We start from the raw sequence: 18277 nt of genomic DNA on the forward strand, positions 1-18277 counted from the left end.
TATCAACGCAAAAGTCAATTCCAGAGTTTGCATCCTTCTTGATGAATGTTACAAATGCTCTGGAATTACAAAGATATCTAAGACATGGATATTTCTTCAAATTATTTAGTCTATACTGCCTACAAAAGTAACACAGGCATCACTGTACTTGTGTTTAATTTATTTTCTCAGCAATGGATTTGTCTCTGAGACTTGTAAACAGTAAAACCATCCATTCTTAATAGCTATAGGACTTTCCCTTCTCTAAAACTGGTGGAAAAGAAATAAGCTGCAATATGGCTGAGAGCTCAGGGAGTATCACAAAGACTAAGGGGGCATGCACCGCATGCATGGGACCCTGGCTCTATCCCCAGAACAGCCAGGGCCTGTCGTAATTCTGGAGGTTGTCCTAGAGGTTTTCTAGCTTAGCCAAGGTGGTTCTGGGGTCACCACCACTGCAGGGTCTGTGCAGCACTGCCGCCTCAGCCCTGGCCTTTCCAACCATCTAACTCGGCCCACTGAACACCATCAGGAGTGACCCTGGGCCTCCCTTAGCACTGTTTGAGAAGCCCAGAGAAAAAAAGAAGAAGAAAAACAAAACAAAACAGAAAATCTAAGTGTGAGGTCATAGACTCTTTACATGGTTAACTTCCATTTCACGCATAACAGGAAGCAAGAAACCACTGTGTTCTTATCAAGCATCTTATTAAAGAATAGTAAGCAATAGAGACATATAAGATTTTTATGAGAATATCAAAGAGAGGAAAGGAAACTTCCATCTACCTAAGAAGATGTTAGAAAACATTCCCTTCAGAGAACAGTCCTTAAGGTACAAGAAAGTTGAATAGATTTTAGCTGGGTGTAAAAATTTAAAAATGCAAGAAATAGACATTTCAAGTACATAGAATTTGTATGAAAAGTCTAAAAGGTAAAAAAAAAAAAAGTCCTGGTGAAATGTCTGATAAGGCCTATAGCTGGCAAAGGAAAAAGGGCCAGGCTTACAGCAGCAGGAAGTTAAACTTTGGATGAGTAACGGTGAGTCAATAGAGACAGAAACAGAGATAGAGAAGTAGAGACAGAGACTAGAAATAGCGATTTAGGATGAGGACTAATGGTATATTCTAAATTAATCTACAATGCTCTTCAGATGTGCAATTCATATATTTAGATTAAATATACTGGGATTGTCTATCAGCAAAGGTGTAGCCACTTAAAAGAACATGATTATATATATATTAAACTGAAAATTCACATAAGTATTAAAAACAGTAACTAAACTTATATATGAGCTCAATGACACAGAAATTATTAGTGTCTGTTGAATAATTAGATGTTATTTAATAAATTAAAGGCTCTAAGTCTACAGAAATTATGTATTCTACTAGGATGAGAAGCAGGCAGCAGAGCGTAGACGGCTGATTACCAAGCCCTTGCTCTTTCATTAAGTCAGACCAGAGTTCCTTTGTTCTCATAAACGTAAAATGTCTTATTTATGACAGAAAATATTCAGTTACCTTTGAAGCCACACTGGCCGTCACACTCTGGGATGCTTCTTGCGGTTTACTGGTTCCATGAGAAGATTTGCTCCCCCTGTCCCTCTGTCTCTGTCGACATTCTAAACAGTTTCTCACAGCGACACAACAAACTGTTTTAAAAACATTAAAAAACACATTAGTAATTCTGAATATAATGTGTTGAGTAAAGGCACTAGCTTCTTTTCTTCTTTTCCCTCCTCCATTCCTTCAACTATAGCCATAAATATTTTTTAAATCATGGGACAGGCATTCAAAACATACAATAGCAAGTCAGAAACAAAATATTCCTAGACCACAAACCAGCTGAATAAACAGTAGGAACAAGACCTCTGAAGTTTCTAATACATCATTTCCCAATGCCCACAGACACAAAGAAGGGTGGGCATTGGGACTCAGGAAATGATATTGGGTGTTGATGATATTCTCCATTCTTTCTGGAAATGGGATTTGTACTCCATCTAGATATCATGATAATTAGCTTATGTGGAAGGCCTTAATATTTTTGTCAAATACTGATTTTTATGAAGTTTTATTTATTTAGTGATGTTTATAACCGTGAAGGATGAAGGGAAATACAATGGGAAATGATGTATTAGAAACTTCAGAGGTCTTGTTCCTACTGTAATCATAATTCCTAAAACAAAAAATAGAAAAAGAAAGGCCGTATAAAAATAAACAGCAAATATTTTGAAATTGAAGCACCTGAGTTTGAATCCTGGCTCTCCCACTTACAAGTTGCACGATTTGGAGCATCTGATTCAAATGTTTGTGCCTAAGTTTCCTTCAAGGTAAAATAATCATAGAGATAGTAACTCCCCAAAGGACAGGTATAATAATTAATTAATATATGTAAAGTGCTTAGAGTAGCAAATGTCATTTAGTTATATATTACTTTATGTTCATTTCTTATAAAACTTCCTATAAGAGATTGAAAAAAAGAACCCTAAGTGCTAGAGAGCTTTTCAAGGAAAAGGCACCAGCAACGCATGCAACTGAACCAGTTTAATCCCTGACACCACACGTGGTCTCCCATCAGATCCATGCACTGACCCACTTCGTGGCTGGCAAGAATCACCAGAAGAGGCTTCTGAGCAAAGCTTGGAAGCACCTACCTCACCCACCCCAAACAAAGCCCCTAGAATAGTCGGAATTTTTAGGATAAAGTTAATTCAATAGTAAATATTCTGAATGTATTGTAAAATAAAATAAAAGCTTAAGATACGCAAGTAAGTGCAGACTGCAAGATTTTCAGTCTCTTTCCATGAAGTGAAATCTGTCAGGAATTGTTCAATAGTGGGAGTATGTGATGTCACACTCCCAGCTGAGTCCCTGGAATCACATATAGTCCCCATATGCCTGCACTAGGTCACTGTGTTGAACCACTGCCTGGTCGGTTCCTGAGGTGCTGCTGAGGCTCCTGAGCACAGACTGCAAGCATCCAATCTCCCACCCCCAAAAGAAAACCCCTTGGGGTGAGAACAACAGTACAGGGATTAAAAGCTTGCCTCACATACAGCTGACACGGGTTTGACTCTCATCACCCCAGGAATGATCCCTGAGAGCAAAGCCAGAGTAATTCATGAACACTGAAGATGTGACTCCAAAACCAAAATAATAATAATAGTAATAATAATAAATTAAAAATGTCTTTAAAACTCTAAATGATTAGAAAAAAATAAAACTCTAAATAAAGGAATGATTAGAATAAAATAAACACAGCAGTAAAGTTTCTGAATATATTTTAAAAATTAAGAGCTTAGGATGACCAGACAAATGCTGGTTCCAAGATTTAAGATATTTTCACTTTCTGTTATAAAAGGCAATCTGTCTGGTACTGTTAAATAGTAATGTGTGATGTCCCTCTCTTAACTATCCCATGTCCCTCAGAGTTAGAGTCCAAAAGAATTCAGAAATGGATTTATATTAAAATCACTTAAAAGTGCTATAAAGCTATTCCTTTGGAAACAAAATATATTTTACACTGTTTTAAATTAGAGTCCATGAAGATGATCAATTCTATAAAACGTGTCCTGGGAAGATATTATAACTTTTTTATTGATATGTATTATATAGCATCATAAAACCAACCAGTAGGTAATTGCTCACCATTGTTAGTCTGTCATACTGACAGACTCTTTCCACCAGGCTGTGTGAATTTGGGCCACCCCATGACCCACATGAACCCGACACGGAAACCAGCAAAAATTTCATCATGGGATGAGCCACTAAATGGAAATCGTTCATAAGGAAAACAAGTGAGGCCTGAGGACTGTGCAGAGAACTGTGACTCCCTCCTGCTGAAGGGGAGCTCAGAGAAGGTGGTCCAAGGAGTAGAGCTATCAGGAAGAGCGCCTTCCTGGACACAGAACAAAGATGGGAGGACCGGGGTCTGGGGAAGGAAGGAGGGTGGCTGCAAATGAGTCATTTTAGGGAGAGGTGTGGGATGTTCTGGGACTAGACAGAGATGGCTGCAAAATACAGAAATCTGTTTTATATCCCTTATGTGTTCACTTTAAAATTATTAATTTTATGTTGCATAAATCTACTATAAACAGGTAATCCCTATTGATAGGGAGAAAAGTACAAAGAAACTAAAAGTAGGTTCTACCACCCTTAAAGAGTTTAATCCTTCCTCACTGCAAAAACAAATCCTCCATTGAGACTATGCATGTGTAAATTTTTACATAACTTAAAATTATGGATAAAATTATATTAGAGAGATTTACTCCCTATCTAATGCATTATTTTGTTCCAGTTTGCTCCTGCTCCAAAGCAAGCAAATATCATTTCCGTGTAAAGTGTAAATAATACAAATAATTCTCCTTTAATAGAAGGTCAGATAAAAAATGGTCCCCACCTTAAGAGCTGGTCCAAATACAATGAGGGTTTTTCAGGCTAAATTTTCTTTGCAACACAAGACTGTTATAACACTAGCAATATTTATAAGTGTTAACTGTTGGCCCTGAGAAACACAGATATAAGTTAAATCCTTCCGGATTTAAAAGGATGCCACTCATTTGCTGATATGTTCTGAAGGAGCAGGACAACTACTCTCAGTATTACTTGACCAAAAAGAATTCAAAGATGGATTTATATTAAAATCACCTAAATGAAAAATGCTACAGGCCTATTCATCTGGAAAAAACTAAAACATATTTTACACTACTTTAAATTATAGCCTGTTAAAGGTGAGCGATTCCATAAAATGTGTCATGGGGAGATACTCTAACTTTTTTATTTGGTAATTTTTGAATAAAGATAATATCTATATTAAATAGCCTTGTAGCATTAGTACTTTATGTATCATAAAGCAGCATAAAACCAATCTGTAGGTAATTGTTTGTATCATTCTTAACAAACTTACCAAGCCTCAGGCACTGGCGCATTAACCCTCCAGATGACATGTTTTTTTCAGCTTCTATTTCACTAAAGTTTAGAGAGCTGGCAAAGACAAGTACATCAACCATGGCCATCAACCGGCTGAGGAAAGTCACTGCTGTCTCGGCTGACATGCCTTGTGTCACTTCAATATTTTCCAACTCCGTCTTCAAAAACAAAAAAAAAGTCTAAAATATAATATTCAAAAATACAATACCTTTGTACAATACATATTATAGACAAAACAAAAAGAAACAAAATAAATTATGAATAACTTGTAATATGCTGGTAAATTATTAAAGAAAAATACAAATAATTTCATATTTTCATATGTGATAAAGGTTATCAAACTAAATTTACCTATGAATTATCCCTCAAAAATGGAAAAGTATATTTTTAAAGTCAATGTTAGGGTTAAATATCATTATTTGTAAGAACTACATTCTGCATTTAAGATCATCTCACAAACATATTTAGAAATAATTAAACAAAATATTTATATACTTATCCCTAGATAGAAATATATAAAAAATGCTATTTCCTGAAATCCATACTCTCCTTCATAAAAATACATACTTCAAAATCTTTCTAGCATATAAATGTATAATATAAAATATATATTTTGTATCAAAATTTGATGACAATCAAGTTAGAGTATGACAATTACCTTATAGATTTCAGAGTAAGCTGAAACTACCAATTAACTATATACATTAAAACTTCAAGGTGAAAGTTATCAAGATCATTAATTCCTCCACAGATATTATTTTGCAACCTACATGAGCAGTTGGTAAGAAAAATTGAAAATTATCTAGATTGGAAAACCAAAATTTCACTAAAATACTGTCATGATAAAACAGTTTCCTGCTTTCCAAAGGAATATTACAAAGTTTGTTCCTTAAAATATACAATTTCTTATTATATAAGCAACAAACAGTATTTTCTGATTTTACTTTGCATCAAGTATTAATTTAACATTCAATTTTTTTTTTCAGTATGACTAAGCCCATTACTGAGATGCCTTAACAATCTGAGGAAGCAAATAGTCTATAAATAAAAACATGACTTTAAAATTTTCTGGAACTGTGCACACTAGCTATACTCATTAACCTTCTTAATCTACAAAATGATGAATGTAACTATAAGGTATCATATAAGGAGGTACTCCTATTTATATTTTTGGTTTGACAATGTTTATACACATTTAATAACTGTATCCTTGTGTTCAAAGCTATTCAAAATTGTGTTCAAAGCTGGTTTACAACAATCACAACAGTTCAGTATCTCTGGTTCTATAACTATCATAAATTAATTGCATTTAAAATGCAAATTTCATGTCCTCTAACACTGTACTGTTAGATGGCATTACTTCATATGAACTAAAAATCTGTGACAATGATAAAGTACTATAAAAACTATTATCAATTATCATGTTATCAATATAAGTGTTTTATAATAGGGTTGAAGATCTTGTCATTGCTATCAAATTACCTGAATAAATTTTCAGAACATTACATTTGGAATGTTATAACTATAGTCCTAAAGAAATACTACAATGCTTTGAATTATTAAATTTTTATGAACAATAACTACTTTGTTAGTTGTAGGCCTTATTTTTTAATATTTGATGTCTAAAAGGCTTCAAAAGTGTTTTTAAATTTAGATGAATTTACAAAATTTATAGGCAACTATTATAGTAGCAATTTAAATAAAATTGTAAAAACAAATATATTCATAAAGCAATAATCTAAAGAGTTCTTATTACATACTAATTAAATTTAATTTATAAATATTATGAAATGTCATATAAACATAACGGGTTTAAAAATAAAGAACACTCATAATCATTATTATTAATTCCTCCCATTGTGAATATTCCATCCAGTTTTATTTCATTGGAGCCAGATAACAAGTGAGTGTACATATGACTAAAATAGCATTTCATTATATTATCACAAGTTAGTGTGGATATTATGAGTAATAATAGGTTTAGGTTAATTCTTAAGAAAAGGATTTATAGAACTTTTTAAATGTATCAAAGATATGACTAATTTAAAGATGATATGAAAACTCAAAATACAACCAACCCAAAAATTTCATAAATGAGCAAAAATAAAATTTAAAACTGAAAACCTGAAAATTACTGAGGTAATACTAACCTTAGAACCCTGGACATGCATTAGACAAAACAGACACAGACCAAAAAAGTACAAGAAAAAGAAATCATTAAAATTAAATGAAAATACAATGTAAAATTAAAACAAAAAATAATATATTTTAAAATCACACTGATACTTTATTAAAACCAAAATTTTAGGAAATATTAATTTTATAAATTACATGACTAAGGTTAAATATCAAATGTTTAGCATCTATTTTTCATGAGTATTTTGACCCCCAAATATACAAAAATATAATACAGATAATAGAAACTATGCATGCGGTCTTTGACAAAATGAGTATATTTCTCTAGCAAATGGCTGTAAAAAACGTTTAATAAATAATGAACAATAAATAATAAACAGAAAGATTTTGTGAAAATAATTTTTACTTGTCTGGACAGAAATGACTCTGAAAAACAAGCTATTAATATTAACCATCAATAATTTTCACTAGGGAATTGTATAATTCCAAAATCTAATTTCAAATATCAAATATTTGAAACCCCTCTAAAACCTTAAAAGAATAAATTATTAGTGGCTATAATTTTTCCTTACTAGGAAAAAGCTTTATAAATATACTAAATGAGGTCTCCATATAACTAAGATAATTATATAATTACTATAATTAGATACTGTGCTAAATTTCAGTCTTAGTAAAAATTATTCTCAGTATATTCAAAAATCTGAGTAAGAGTAAGATTCACAATAAAAGTCACTACCTATTCTTATTCTGACTTTTGATAATGAATATATTTGAATACAAAACTCAAAAGACATTCTTTTCATAATAGTTGATAGAAAAACAAAAAGAAGTGTCCTAAGACTATCAAAGTATGATCAGTTATAAAATTGAAAATGTAAAAAAAAATCAATGGTTTCCCAAAATCTAAGTTATGCATTTATTACCCTATAACAATAGATTCTAAGATTAAATTCTAGTCATTACTTTTGGGAAAAAGAAGCAGCTCTTCTTTCATTTTTATTTTTCTTTGTTTTTCTTTCTTTTGGGGCAGGGAGTGTTTGGGGCTTCCTCAGGGCTTCCTCTTACTCAGTGCTCAGGGACCACTCCTGGAAGGGCACTGGGAACCATTGGTGGTGCTAAGAATGGGACCAGGTTGGTTGTGCAAGGTAAGTACCTTTCTGTTTTAGTTATAAAACTATTACAACAACCACAAACATCGGGCTGGGAGAGAGCTCAGAGAGGTGGAATACATCCTTGCATGTGGCAGGCCCAGAGTTCGATCCCCAGTATCATATGTCCCTGATGTGGCCTTTGTAGCCCGAGTACCACTGCACCTGAGCTATCTCATTGAGTCAAAGTATTGAACGGCCCAGCCCAGTTAGCTCTCACTGAGGTAACTCCTAGACCCTTAACAAAGCACTTTGGGAGAAAATAAAAAGCCAGAAATATAGGTGTCTATTATTTTTATCTACCGTGAAACCAAACCATACATGATACCAAATTAAAATTTAAACATTCACTGTTCTGAATAACTAAATGACCAACTGGAACCACAAATTAATATACAATCGTGGTTGACCCACGGTCATTGCTTGTCTTCATTCTTTTAATCTAATTCCATGAATGACCAATTTGATCAGTATATAAAAAACAATTAAATTCATCCATCAAATCATGGCAACATTAAATACCCAAAGCCAAAACCAAAAAAGAATGTCACTTTACCAAAGCTAAAGATTGGTCAAATTACACACTAAGATTTTTTCCGCTCATGAGTGGTAAAGTAACCCCTATTTATCTAGTTTAGATTTAAAAACCTCTTTCACTACTTACTTTATAAAATATGTGAGTTTAAATAACAAACAAAAATGAAAATTCATTACTGTTCACTTTTTCAAAATAAATATTAAGTTCAAGGCTTTCCTACAACATAAACACTGCAAAGATATCCTTGTATTCTTAAAGGCTTCCATTAAAGTATTTTCACACAAGAAAGATATTAATAATAATCTTATTACCAACATAAAAATGATAATGTTTTAGTTTATTGTTACCAAATCACAACAATTTAGTCTTCTGCTATAAAACATAATAAATGAATTGGTATCAAATATCTTAAACATCACAATCTGAATATGATACCTATTTTAAAAATGGAAAAATTACATCATGATAATCTAAAAAAGTAAATAGAAGGAACTATTTATTCATCAAAAACTTTTTAATCTAACATATTTATATGGATCTGAATTTGTACAATTTCCACTGATATCAGTACAAGTAATACTTTAAATAACAACTAACTGAGGTTGAGGTTATAGCTTATAAATGGAAGAACTCGGGTAAAATGCATATCAAAATAGCTCATACTAGAACCATACATTAAATTATAACTCCACGGAGGTCACTGTCTGAATCTCACCAAAATTAGGGCAAAGAATAACTCGTATTTGATGAAAAGATAGGTGGCTCAAGTCCTTGTGCCTGGCTTTGTTAAATGCACAGCTTAAGGAAGAGTAAACACTTACTGAGTCTCTCAAATACAGTCTCAACATTAGAAACAAGAACGAAAAAAGTACATTTGTAGCTCCCTGCAAAAAATTATAGGTCTTTAATAAAACGCCACAAATTTTACTGAAATAATCATAATTTAAGTAAAACTGTTTCTGAAATGTTTAATGAATATACACTAAGTCAAATTCAAGTTATGATTGAATTCAAGGAATGCACTTATTTTAAGTTCTAATTTGAATTTTCAGTGGTAATAAGTAGTCAAGTTTTTGCAATAAAATATTATGCATTCACACTAATTTTATGCCATGTATTATATTGCACACAGCTCTGGAGCGATAGCACATGGGGTAGGGCTTTTGCCTTGCTTGTGTCTGACCCAGGTTTGATTTCTTTGTCCCTCTTGGAGAGCTCAGCAAGCTACCGAGAGTATCGGTCCACACAGCAGAGCCTGGCAAGCTACCCGTGGCATATTTGATATGCCAAAAACAGTAACAACAAGTCTCACAATGGAGACGTTACTGGTGCCCACTCGAGCAAATCGATGAACAACATGATGACAGTGCTATAGTGCTACAGTATAGTGAAAGGAAAAAAAACATTTTCCCTGCTTCATTAGTAGAATGCTGCAGCTTAAAATTCATAAATCAGATCTCAGTTTACTACAGTTTGGTGCAAATCACCAGAGAAAAATCAATTATTAAGAAAAAAGGAGGATATATTATGGATTAATTCATCCTCCTCCATTCTTTGCACACTTTCAACTAATACTCTTCCTGTTGTGTTTCCTGGGTTAGCTGCTAATTCCACTAACGCCCTAAGGGTCACATGCTTTCCTGGCCTCTGCCTGCCTGCCTGCCTCTGTGAGCTCTTGAAGAAATTCATGAGGGAAAGAGAAGTCCAAGTGCCTGGGAAAGGGCAGGAGAACGGCGTAGGCTCCGTGAGGGCTGCTCCATCTTGGTGTTACCTTGGGAGTCCTTGGGAAGACTGGCAAGAGCATCATGAGAGAAAGTTGCATAGAGAAAGCATGTTAATGTCGAAATAATGTTAGAGATCAATTTGGAAATGTTCCTGCACCAAGTTATAGATGTCCCAAGAAAGCAGGAGATAGCTCTCCTGGGGGAAATCCGAAGGCTCCTAGACAGGCTTCCAACAAGGCAAGACAAAAGTGCCAACAGGGAAAGCGAGGGGCTCTATCCTTTTCGTTCTTTTCTTTCCTTTCTTTGTCTTTTTGTGTTTATTTGTTTTTCATCAAGAACCTTCTTTGGCCACACAGGGCAGTGGCCAGGGCTCATTCTTGTCTCTACACTCAGGAGTCACTCCTGGTGGGCAGGGGACCAGGTAGCAGGGATCGAACCAGGAGGGCCACATGCAAGGCAGACTGACTACCCACTGCTTTATATCTTTGGCCCCTCTAACCTTTTCAATGGGAGCAAGTAACTATAAAGTATATTTTTAATATGAATCAGAGATATTTACTTAGGCAAATAAAGTATAAAATTAATATTGACTTATTTTATTTTAAATGATACAGATGCTCTTGAAATAAATACTGATGTATTTTCATTTTGCATATAGATATAGGACACTTATAAAGAAATAAATATCGAATCATTAAAGTGAAATTAAATGTTATTAAAAACCTCTTCAAGGTTTGTAGGAACTGTCAAGTTTTTCAGACAAAGTAAAAATATTATTACTGTCACTTTTCTATGTGGAGGTACCCACATTTTAATAAATACTCAAAGAACTACTTTGGTTTCCCTTTTGAAGGAAGTTAAAACTGAGTGAAGAGTAAATTCCAAAGAAGAGGAATGTATCAGTCCTATATAAAATTCTAAATGATATTTTAAGGGGAGGGGCTTTGAGGCCACACCCATCTGTACTCAGGGCTCACTGCTGGCTATATTGGGGATCAAACTGAGAAGTTTGCAAGTCAAGCACCTTACCTACTGTGCTACCTCCCAACTCAAAGTTCTAAATAATATTATGTAAAGGAGCTGTAGCACAGCGGTTAGGGCATTTGCCTTGCACACAGTCGACCCGGGTTTCAATTCTTCCACCCCTCTCGGAGAGCCCGGCAAGCTACCAAGAGTATCCCGCCCCCACAGCAGAGCCTGGCAAGCTACCCGTGGTATATTCGATATGCCAAAAATAGTAAGTCTCACAATGGAGAAGTTACTGGTGCCCGCTCGAGCAAATTGATGAGTAACAGGATGACAGTGACAGTGATACAGTGAAAAATTAATTTCAAGCAATTGATGTGACTCTGCATGTCTAATTTTTCTAAATTTATATTTAAGATATTATAAAATAATCATGTGATTGGTTTTATAACCTCAATATTTATAGAGAAAAAATTTAACTATTATACTAACTATATATTTGAAGACATTTATTTAGGTAATAAATAAAAATGTAAAATAGTTATACTTCTTTCAACACGTATTCATCAGAATAACTAGAGAACTATTTTATAATACCTCTGATAAAATATGCTGGAGCACAGATCTAAGTTCAAATATAGGTATGGACATATCACACACATGTTCAAATGTATGTTTATGTGGCTAAAAGGTTCCTTAGGTAAACAGTGTTCAAATCCTTGTGATGGTCTACTCCTGTAATTACAGAGTACAACCACTAGATGGAAGCAAAGTACTTACAGTTGGTGATGTAGCAGCCGAGAGCAAAGGTAAAATTCCTCCACAAGCAATGATGATGTTGTCTACCATTTGGGAAATGAGGTGAATTGTATTATGTACAAAAATAATATTTTCATTGCTATTGACAAAATCCATTACAGACTTTGTGGAATGGCTAGAACAGCAGAAAAACAAAACATAAATGTTTATTTCCTTGGAGTAAGACTAAGATACTTATAAAAACATACAAACATTTTAAGTGAAAGATAACAGGAACAAGGCAATTTTGAAACAAAGTCATTAGAAGAGACAATGCTTTTATCTGAAATATACATAAAATACCTAGTATTCACCTCTTCAGGGTACTTTTGTGTACAATTATATTAACTGATCATCATCACTATTATTAATATTCTGACTGGATATGCATTGCATTAATTAGAGTCAATAACAAGATAAAGATCAATGACTTTGGCTAAAAAGTTACTATTTTGTTTGGCTTGGTTTTGTATTTTCAAAGATGATTATTTTATGCAAAAGGCAAAATAATTGGATAGTTTTTACCTTTAGGGGCATCTCTAGTATTATTAGGCTTCAACAATGTATTTGATCAGTGACATTGAAAATGCATAGTTAGTTCTAAAGATCATGGGTATGACATAAATAAATCTATAAAAATTGAATAATTTACTGAGGTAGAAGGGGAAATAGATCTCAAAGTAGGTAAACAGTACAACTTCCCTATATAAAACATACAATGTGGAGACCCAAAGAAATACCATTTTAGTCTAGTGTCAGACAAAAATATGTATTAAAAAATATATTGTTCTATGAACAAATGAACAAATTTAAGCCAGTTAATTCTATCTTTTTAGAATTGTTAAATATTATCTATTTATCAAAATATTTTCCTCTGAACTGAAAACAAAATGCTGTCTTAAAAATTAATTAAGTTACAGAAAACTGTTCAAATTTGATAGATATGAAAGAAAACTTCTAACGGAGGGAGCTAAATGCCATTCACTTTGGGGATAATAATATCACAATTAGCAAATTATAAGTTCCATTATACTGAGATAGTAAACCAGAATTATTTCATGGAATTCTAGCTTCTCTAACAGTTCTTAAATTTAGTACATGACAGTATTGGAAATTGATAAACTACTGCTCATAACAGTTACTAGGACAATGACTGTAAAATATTTCAAGCAAAATCAAAAGTAAAACTTTCTCTGACAGGTCTCTCTGGATGCTTCCAAGACAAAGATTCCTCAGTTCCTGTTAACACAACCTAGAACTCTGTTCAATCACTGAGCTCAACTGAGAGGCTGACCTCGGCTCAGTCCTGTTTCACCAAGCAGGAGTAGGATCATTCCAAGTGGGACAGGCCCTGCCATCCCGATCTGTCTAACTGTGATGGAAGACAACATGCTAACCTGCTGGCACGCGAGAAGCGGGGAATCAACAGAGGGGCTTCCCTTAGGAGATCAATAAGAGAAAAAGGAGAATAATAGGCAGGAGAAAAGGAAAACTGAGGAGCAGAGAGGGAAAGAGGAAGAAGAGAAGAATAAAAAAGGAAAGGATAAAGGAAGGAAGGGCTGAAAAGGAAGCAGCAGCCTAACTTTTGTTTTGGCAAGTTTCCTATGTTAAATGATGCTGAACGTTGAAGAACTTGGAATTTAAGGGAATAAAAGCTGAAGCAGAGAAACCCTTCTGAGTCTGAAAACATGTATGTGTCACGGATTGTCATTAATGGCAGGGTAGTTGTTTAAAACCATCAACTCTAATTTGTGTACATGCCCATAGGGTGAATTACTCCAAATTTTATACTTTTATGCATATTAACTCTTACAAAATTAAATGGAAAACATGTTAACAATTGAATCTGTGTGTTTGAAAATTTAATTTCTACAATGAAGGATTTCAAAATTTAGTTTTTATTAAGTCATAGCAGAATTCCCTTTAGTTGCTTAAGTGTAAGTTCTTATATATTTTTTTTCTTTTTGGGCCATACCCGGCAATGCACAGGGATTACTCCTGGCTCTCATGCACTCAGGAATCACTCCTGGCGGTGCTCGGGTGACCATATGGGATGCTTGGACTTGAACCTGGATCAACCTCCATGCAAGGCAAAAGCCCTATCTCCTATGCTATGGCTCCAGCCCCCTTAAATTTTTTTTAGTTGAAACCTAGGTCATATGATTTTTAGGGAGTGGAAGTGGGGAAATTCTAGGACACATCCAACTGTGGCCAAGGCTTAATCTTGGCTCTATACTCAGGGCTCACCCCAGGGAAGCGTGTGGGACCATGTGGCATGCCAGGAATTGAACTCAGGTTGCTGATGCAAGGCAAACACAGTACCTACTGCACTATTCCTCTACCCAGCAACACACCCTTCATGAAGATGCTTTCCTACCAAAAATTTCAATGTCTGATTACTTCTAATTAACTGAATTTGTGATACAATTCTCTTACAAGTCAAGCTAATGCCAGTAATTAAAAAGACTCATTTTCTTAAGTGAAAGTCCTCTTGTTTAAAGAAATTAAAAACAGCTTCTACCTCCTCCAAACATGGACATCTGTTTCTAAGGCAAAGAGCAGATCAGTGAGAAGTCGCTGGTGCATTGGAGACCACTTAAACTCAGGAATCCGAAACATGGTGGTGCGTGGACCCGGGCTGAACTGGCGTCGCTGCTCTTCAGTCATTGGCATCCCTCGAAACCCTAGATCCACCCGGAGGTCTCTGTCTTGTTGTGTAAGAGACCGACCCTGTACAGCCTAAAAAAAGAAAAGGTAAATTTTTGCAGCAAGCAAAGAATTAACTAATTTCAGAATGTTAATAGTCATAGTGAAGTGAGTAAAGCCTTCTGCATGTGATGTAACTAAGTTGATCCAACTGCGAGAAATCATTAACTTGGTTCCTGCACAGGACTCCTGAGTTGCAAAACAGGTGACTTTCACTGCTTTAGAAAGTAATGATGCAATCAAATATCTAAGTTAATACAAAAGTTCAAATGGAAAATTCTCACTGTAATGAATTTTATATAATCTACCCACATATCATGACAGCACGTGGCAGGAGCAAGTACTCCAAGCATACTGGATGTATGTCATCATCTAGATTAGACTATGCATGACTTGAAAAGATTCAAGCTAACTTCAAAGTCTTGTCACTCAAAATACTTCCATTTAGAAAAGAAATGCCTGTGACAAGAAAAAAATCTAGAGAAATGATTATGAACTCAGCAGAAACAAGGAAAGTCTAGTAATTACTGTTACTGTGCTATGCTTTTCTGTAGTATATATCTGTGCCTAATTCAATATTGCCATCACCTAGCAATTATCACAATATCACAATTATCACTGTAACACAATGGCCGCAAAATATGGAAATGGGGAGTCAGTAGGAAAAATATTTCCCATATTGAATATTTAAAAATCTTCAAAGATTATCTGCAAAGATTCTCATGAATGTAAAGAAATAAGGCAAAGAAAGGCAAAGTTCACTCCTTAAAATTCTAATGAAACATATTAAACTTATTAAAAGTGCAATGGAAAGGCAAATCAATAAGGTAAAGTATCATTATAACTTCTTTAACTCAGACATAATTTATTATATTTAGCCTAGAAAATAAGGCAGTCTTGTAACTCCAAGCACAACTCCTAAAACCCATTTTAAGTATCATCTCTTCCTAGCTTGATCTGTTGATAGCAAAACTACAACAACACTAACATTTCCTCATCACCAGCCCCACGAGCACTGAATTATCTCATTAAAAAAAAAAAAGCACACAAAAAACCCTCCCAACTCGGTTGTTGTAAAGAAAATTCTTCCTGCTAATAATTTCAAATTTTCTTAGCCTTATTACCTACCTCACAGAGTTGCTGTGAGGATTAAATCTGAAACATACAGCACAGTGCCTGGAACATGGGAGGCACTTGGTAAATAACACTTCCCTTTCCCCTGCCCCTTCATTTCATTTAGCAGTTCAATCTGGGCTCCAAGTCCTCTTTTCTACAATCCACAAAACAAGGTTGGGCCTGAAGCTTTAAAAGGTTAAAATTAATCAAGTATTCAGAATAAAGACCTTGAATATAAAATGTGTAAATGTAGTCCCAGAATCATAAAATGTCAGAACTGGGAGACCTTGAATTTAACTCCAGTGCAGCCTCTTGTCCTGCATGAGGAAATTCAAGCCCTGCGAGGCTAAGCGAAGGGACACAGACCAAATGAGATGGAACTGGAAACGAAATTCAAAATGATAAACTTCTTTTCTACACACCACCACCCCACTCAATGGCATAAATTATTCTTCCACCACAACTGGACAATAACAGGGTCTAACTGGTAAGGAATTCATCTGCCTTGCTAACAACTCTGTCTAATCAATGTCTGGGGTTTGGGTTTTTGGTTTTTTCTTTAGAACTGACATGAGGCAACTTACTTGTGTTGTAGTTGTTGTCTGGATTTTTCGGATCTCCTTTCCTGATTCTTTGCCATCGTCTGATCTCTCCGTATCTGAAATGATACTTCCTGCATCAATATTTGGTGCCGTTTTGCTACTAGAAGACTCTGTCTCCAGAGTGGTCGCAGTCATTTCTGCATATTCTAGCCCTTTGGATGACGCGATGTCTCGCTCAGAAATACTGCTCATCCCATCTGAAGTTGTATGGATTTTGAACTCTTTTTCTTCTATTATATTTGATGTGCAAGTTAAATCTACACTACCAGTCATGTGAGCAAGCAACCCGAGATCATCACTAACACCGAGATGAACCTGTGTGTCCTGCATATTTGAAATAATGTGATTGCTAGAAAGCTCGGGAAGGAGTTTCTCCTCTTGTTTGGGTATTTTATCGAAGAGAAATGAGGTGCTACTGTTAGGCAGTTCATCCTTCTCGTCTGCTAATGTTATCAGGGGGCCGTTATCCTTGTCTTCATTTTTCTTAATGATCCCCACGCTCCCGTGCACATTGTTCTGGAGCTTCTCCACAGCGGCGCTGTAGACATTATCCAGCAGGGACTCGACCTCCACAAGAGCGCCATTCTCCCCCCCCACCAGAGTCTCCGGTGATAAATCCATGTCATCGAGCTTCACTTCCGTGGCTTCCACTTTCTCGGCTTTGATGTCCACTAGCAGGTCGTGCACTTCCACATGCACGCCGCTCCCTGGCCTGTCTGGATTTCCGAGAATATCATCAGGAACTTTGGTGGACATGAGCAAGTCTCTGGTGTCTGTGCTGACGGGGTAATCGGTCTCACTTTCGGGGCTCTGGCTCTGGGAAAGGTCTTCTATCTCCCGAATCTCCATCCCGCCCTTTGCTCCCGTGGTCTGTGAGGAGAGACCCGAGATGGTGCTCACATTCCCTTTCTTGCCCTTTTTAATGTTTTCTTCCTCTTGTCTCTGATATTCTTCATACATTTTGGCGAGGTATTCCTTATGTGCTTCATATGTGACCTTAGGAATTAAGGGAAGAGAATAGGAAGGGATATAGGAAGAATTTTTAAATATCACAAATATAATGATGGTACAATGAGCAAAGTGGTGTAAAGAAATTTAAATTTTCACATACAGCAAACACTAATTCTAAGGAAAGAAAATGTTCCCTTCTGTCAAGCAGTGAGAAATATATAAATGTATCAACTACAGGCTGAAGAAACAGCTAGACTGGTCCAGCACAGGCTTGGCCAGAGCAGGCCTGGCCCACCCACCACACTGCCAGAGTGGCTCAGACGGGCACCTCCACCCTGACAGGGGCAGCTCCTCTGGGCACAGAGACCCCGCTTACTCCTGAGCAACACAGCCTCGCAAGCCTGGCAAGGCAAGCTTGCAGGGAGCAGTCTGGTACCCCGGCCACCCAGGTACTGGCGCTGGTTAAAACCAAAGAAAGCACAAATACGTGACTTTCTATTCTATGACTTATCCAAAGAGACCCAGGTAAACTAGCAAAACCAAAGTTTTAAATAATGCAGTACTTTACTTGTTTCAATAAGATCCAGTAATTTATACATCAGCTGGACACAATGCTTTCATATTATCTGAACACAAAAGAGAGAGCTGACTAATAAAAAAATATATTCAAAGTACTATCACTTTATCAACT

General features: G+C 35.5%; 1 protein-coding gene across 5 annotated transcripts in view; it reads right to left on the minus strand.

The window, feature by feature from the left end:
- The window catches only part of NBEA (neurobeachin), a 625086-nt gene that overhangs the window by 409095 nt on the left and 197714 nt on the right, over positions 1 to 18277 (minus strand). For all 5 annotated transcript variants that reach the window (XM_055142057.1, XM_055142054.1, XM_055142047.1 and 2 more), the window contains 5 exons: positions 16618 to 17631; positions 14733 to 14950; positions 12194 to 12347; positions 4879 to 5059; positions 1494 to 1624 (listed from right to left, as the gene is read on the minus strand). In XM_055142057.1, the coding sequence (XP_054998032.1) occupies positions 1494 to 1624; positions 4879 to 5059; positions 12194 to 12347; positions 14733 to 14950; positions 16618 to 17631 (1698 nt within the window). The remainder of the gene's footprint in view (positions 1 to 1493; positions 1625 to 4878; positions 5060 to 12193; positions 12348 to 14732; positions 14951 to 16617; positions 17632 to 18277) is intronic.

This window comes from Sorex araneus, chromosome 1, assembly GCF_027595985.1.
Source record: "Sorex araneus isolate mSorAra2 chromosome 1, mSorAra2.pri, whole genome shotgun sequence".
NCBI lineage: Eukaryota > Metazoa > Chordata > Mammalia > Eulipotyphla > Soricidae > Sorex > Sorex araneus.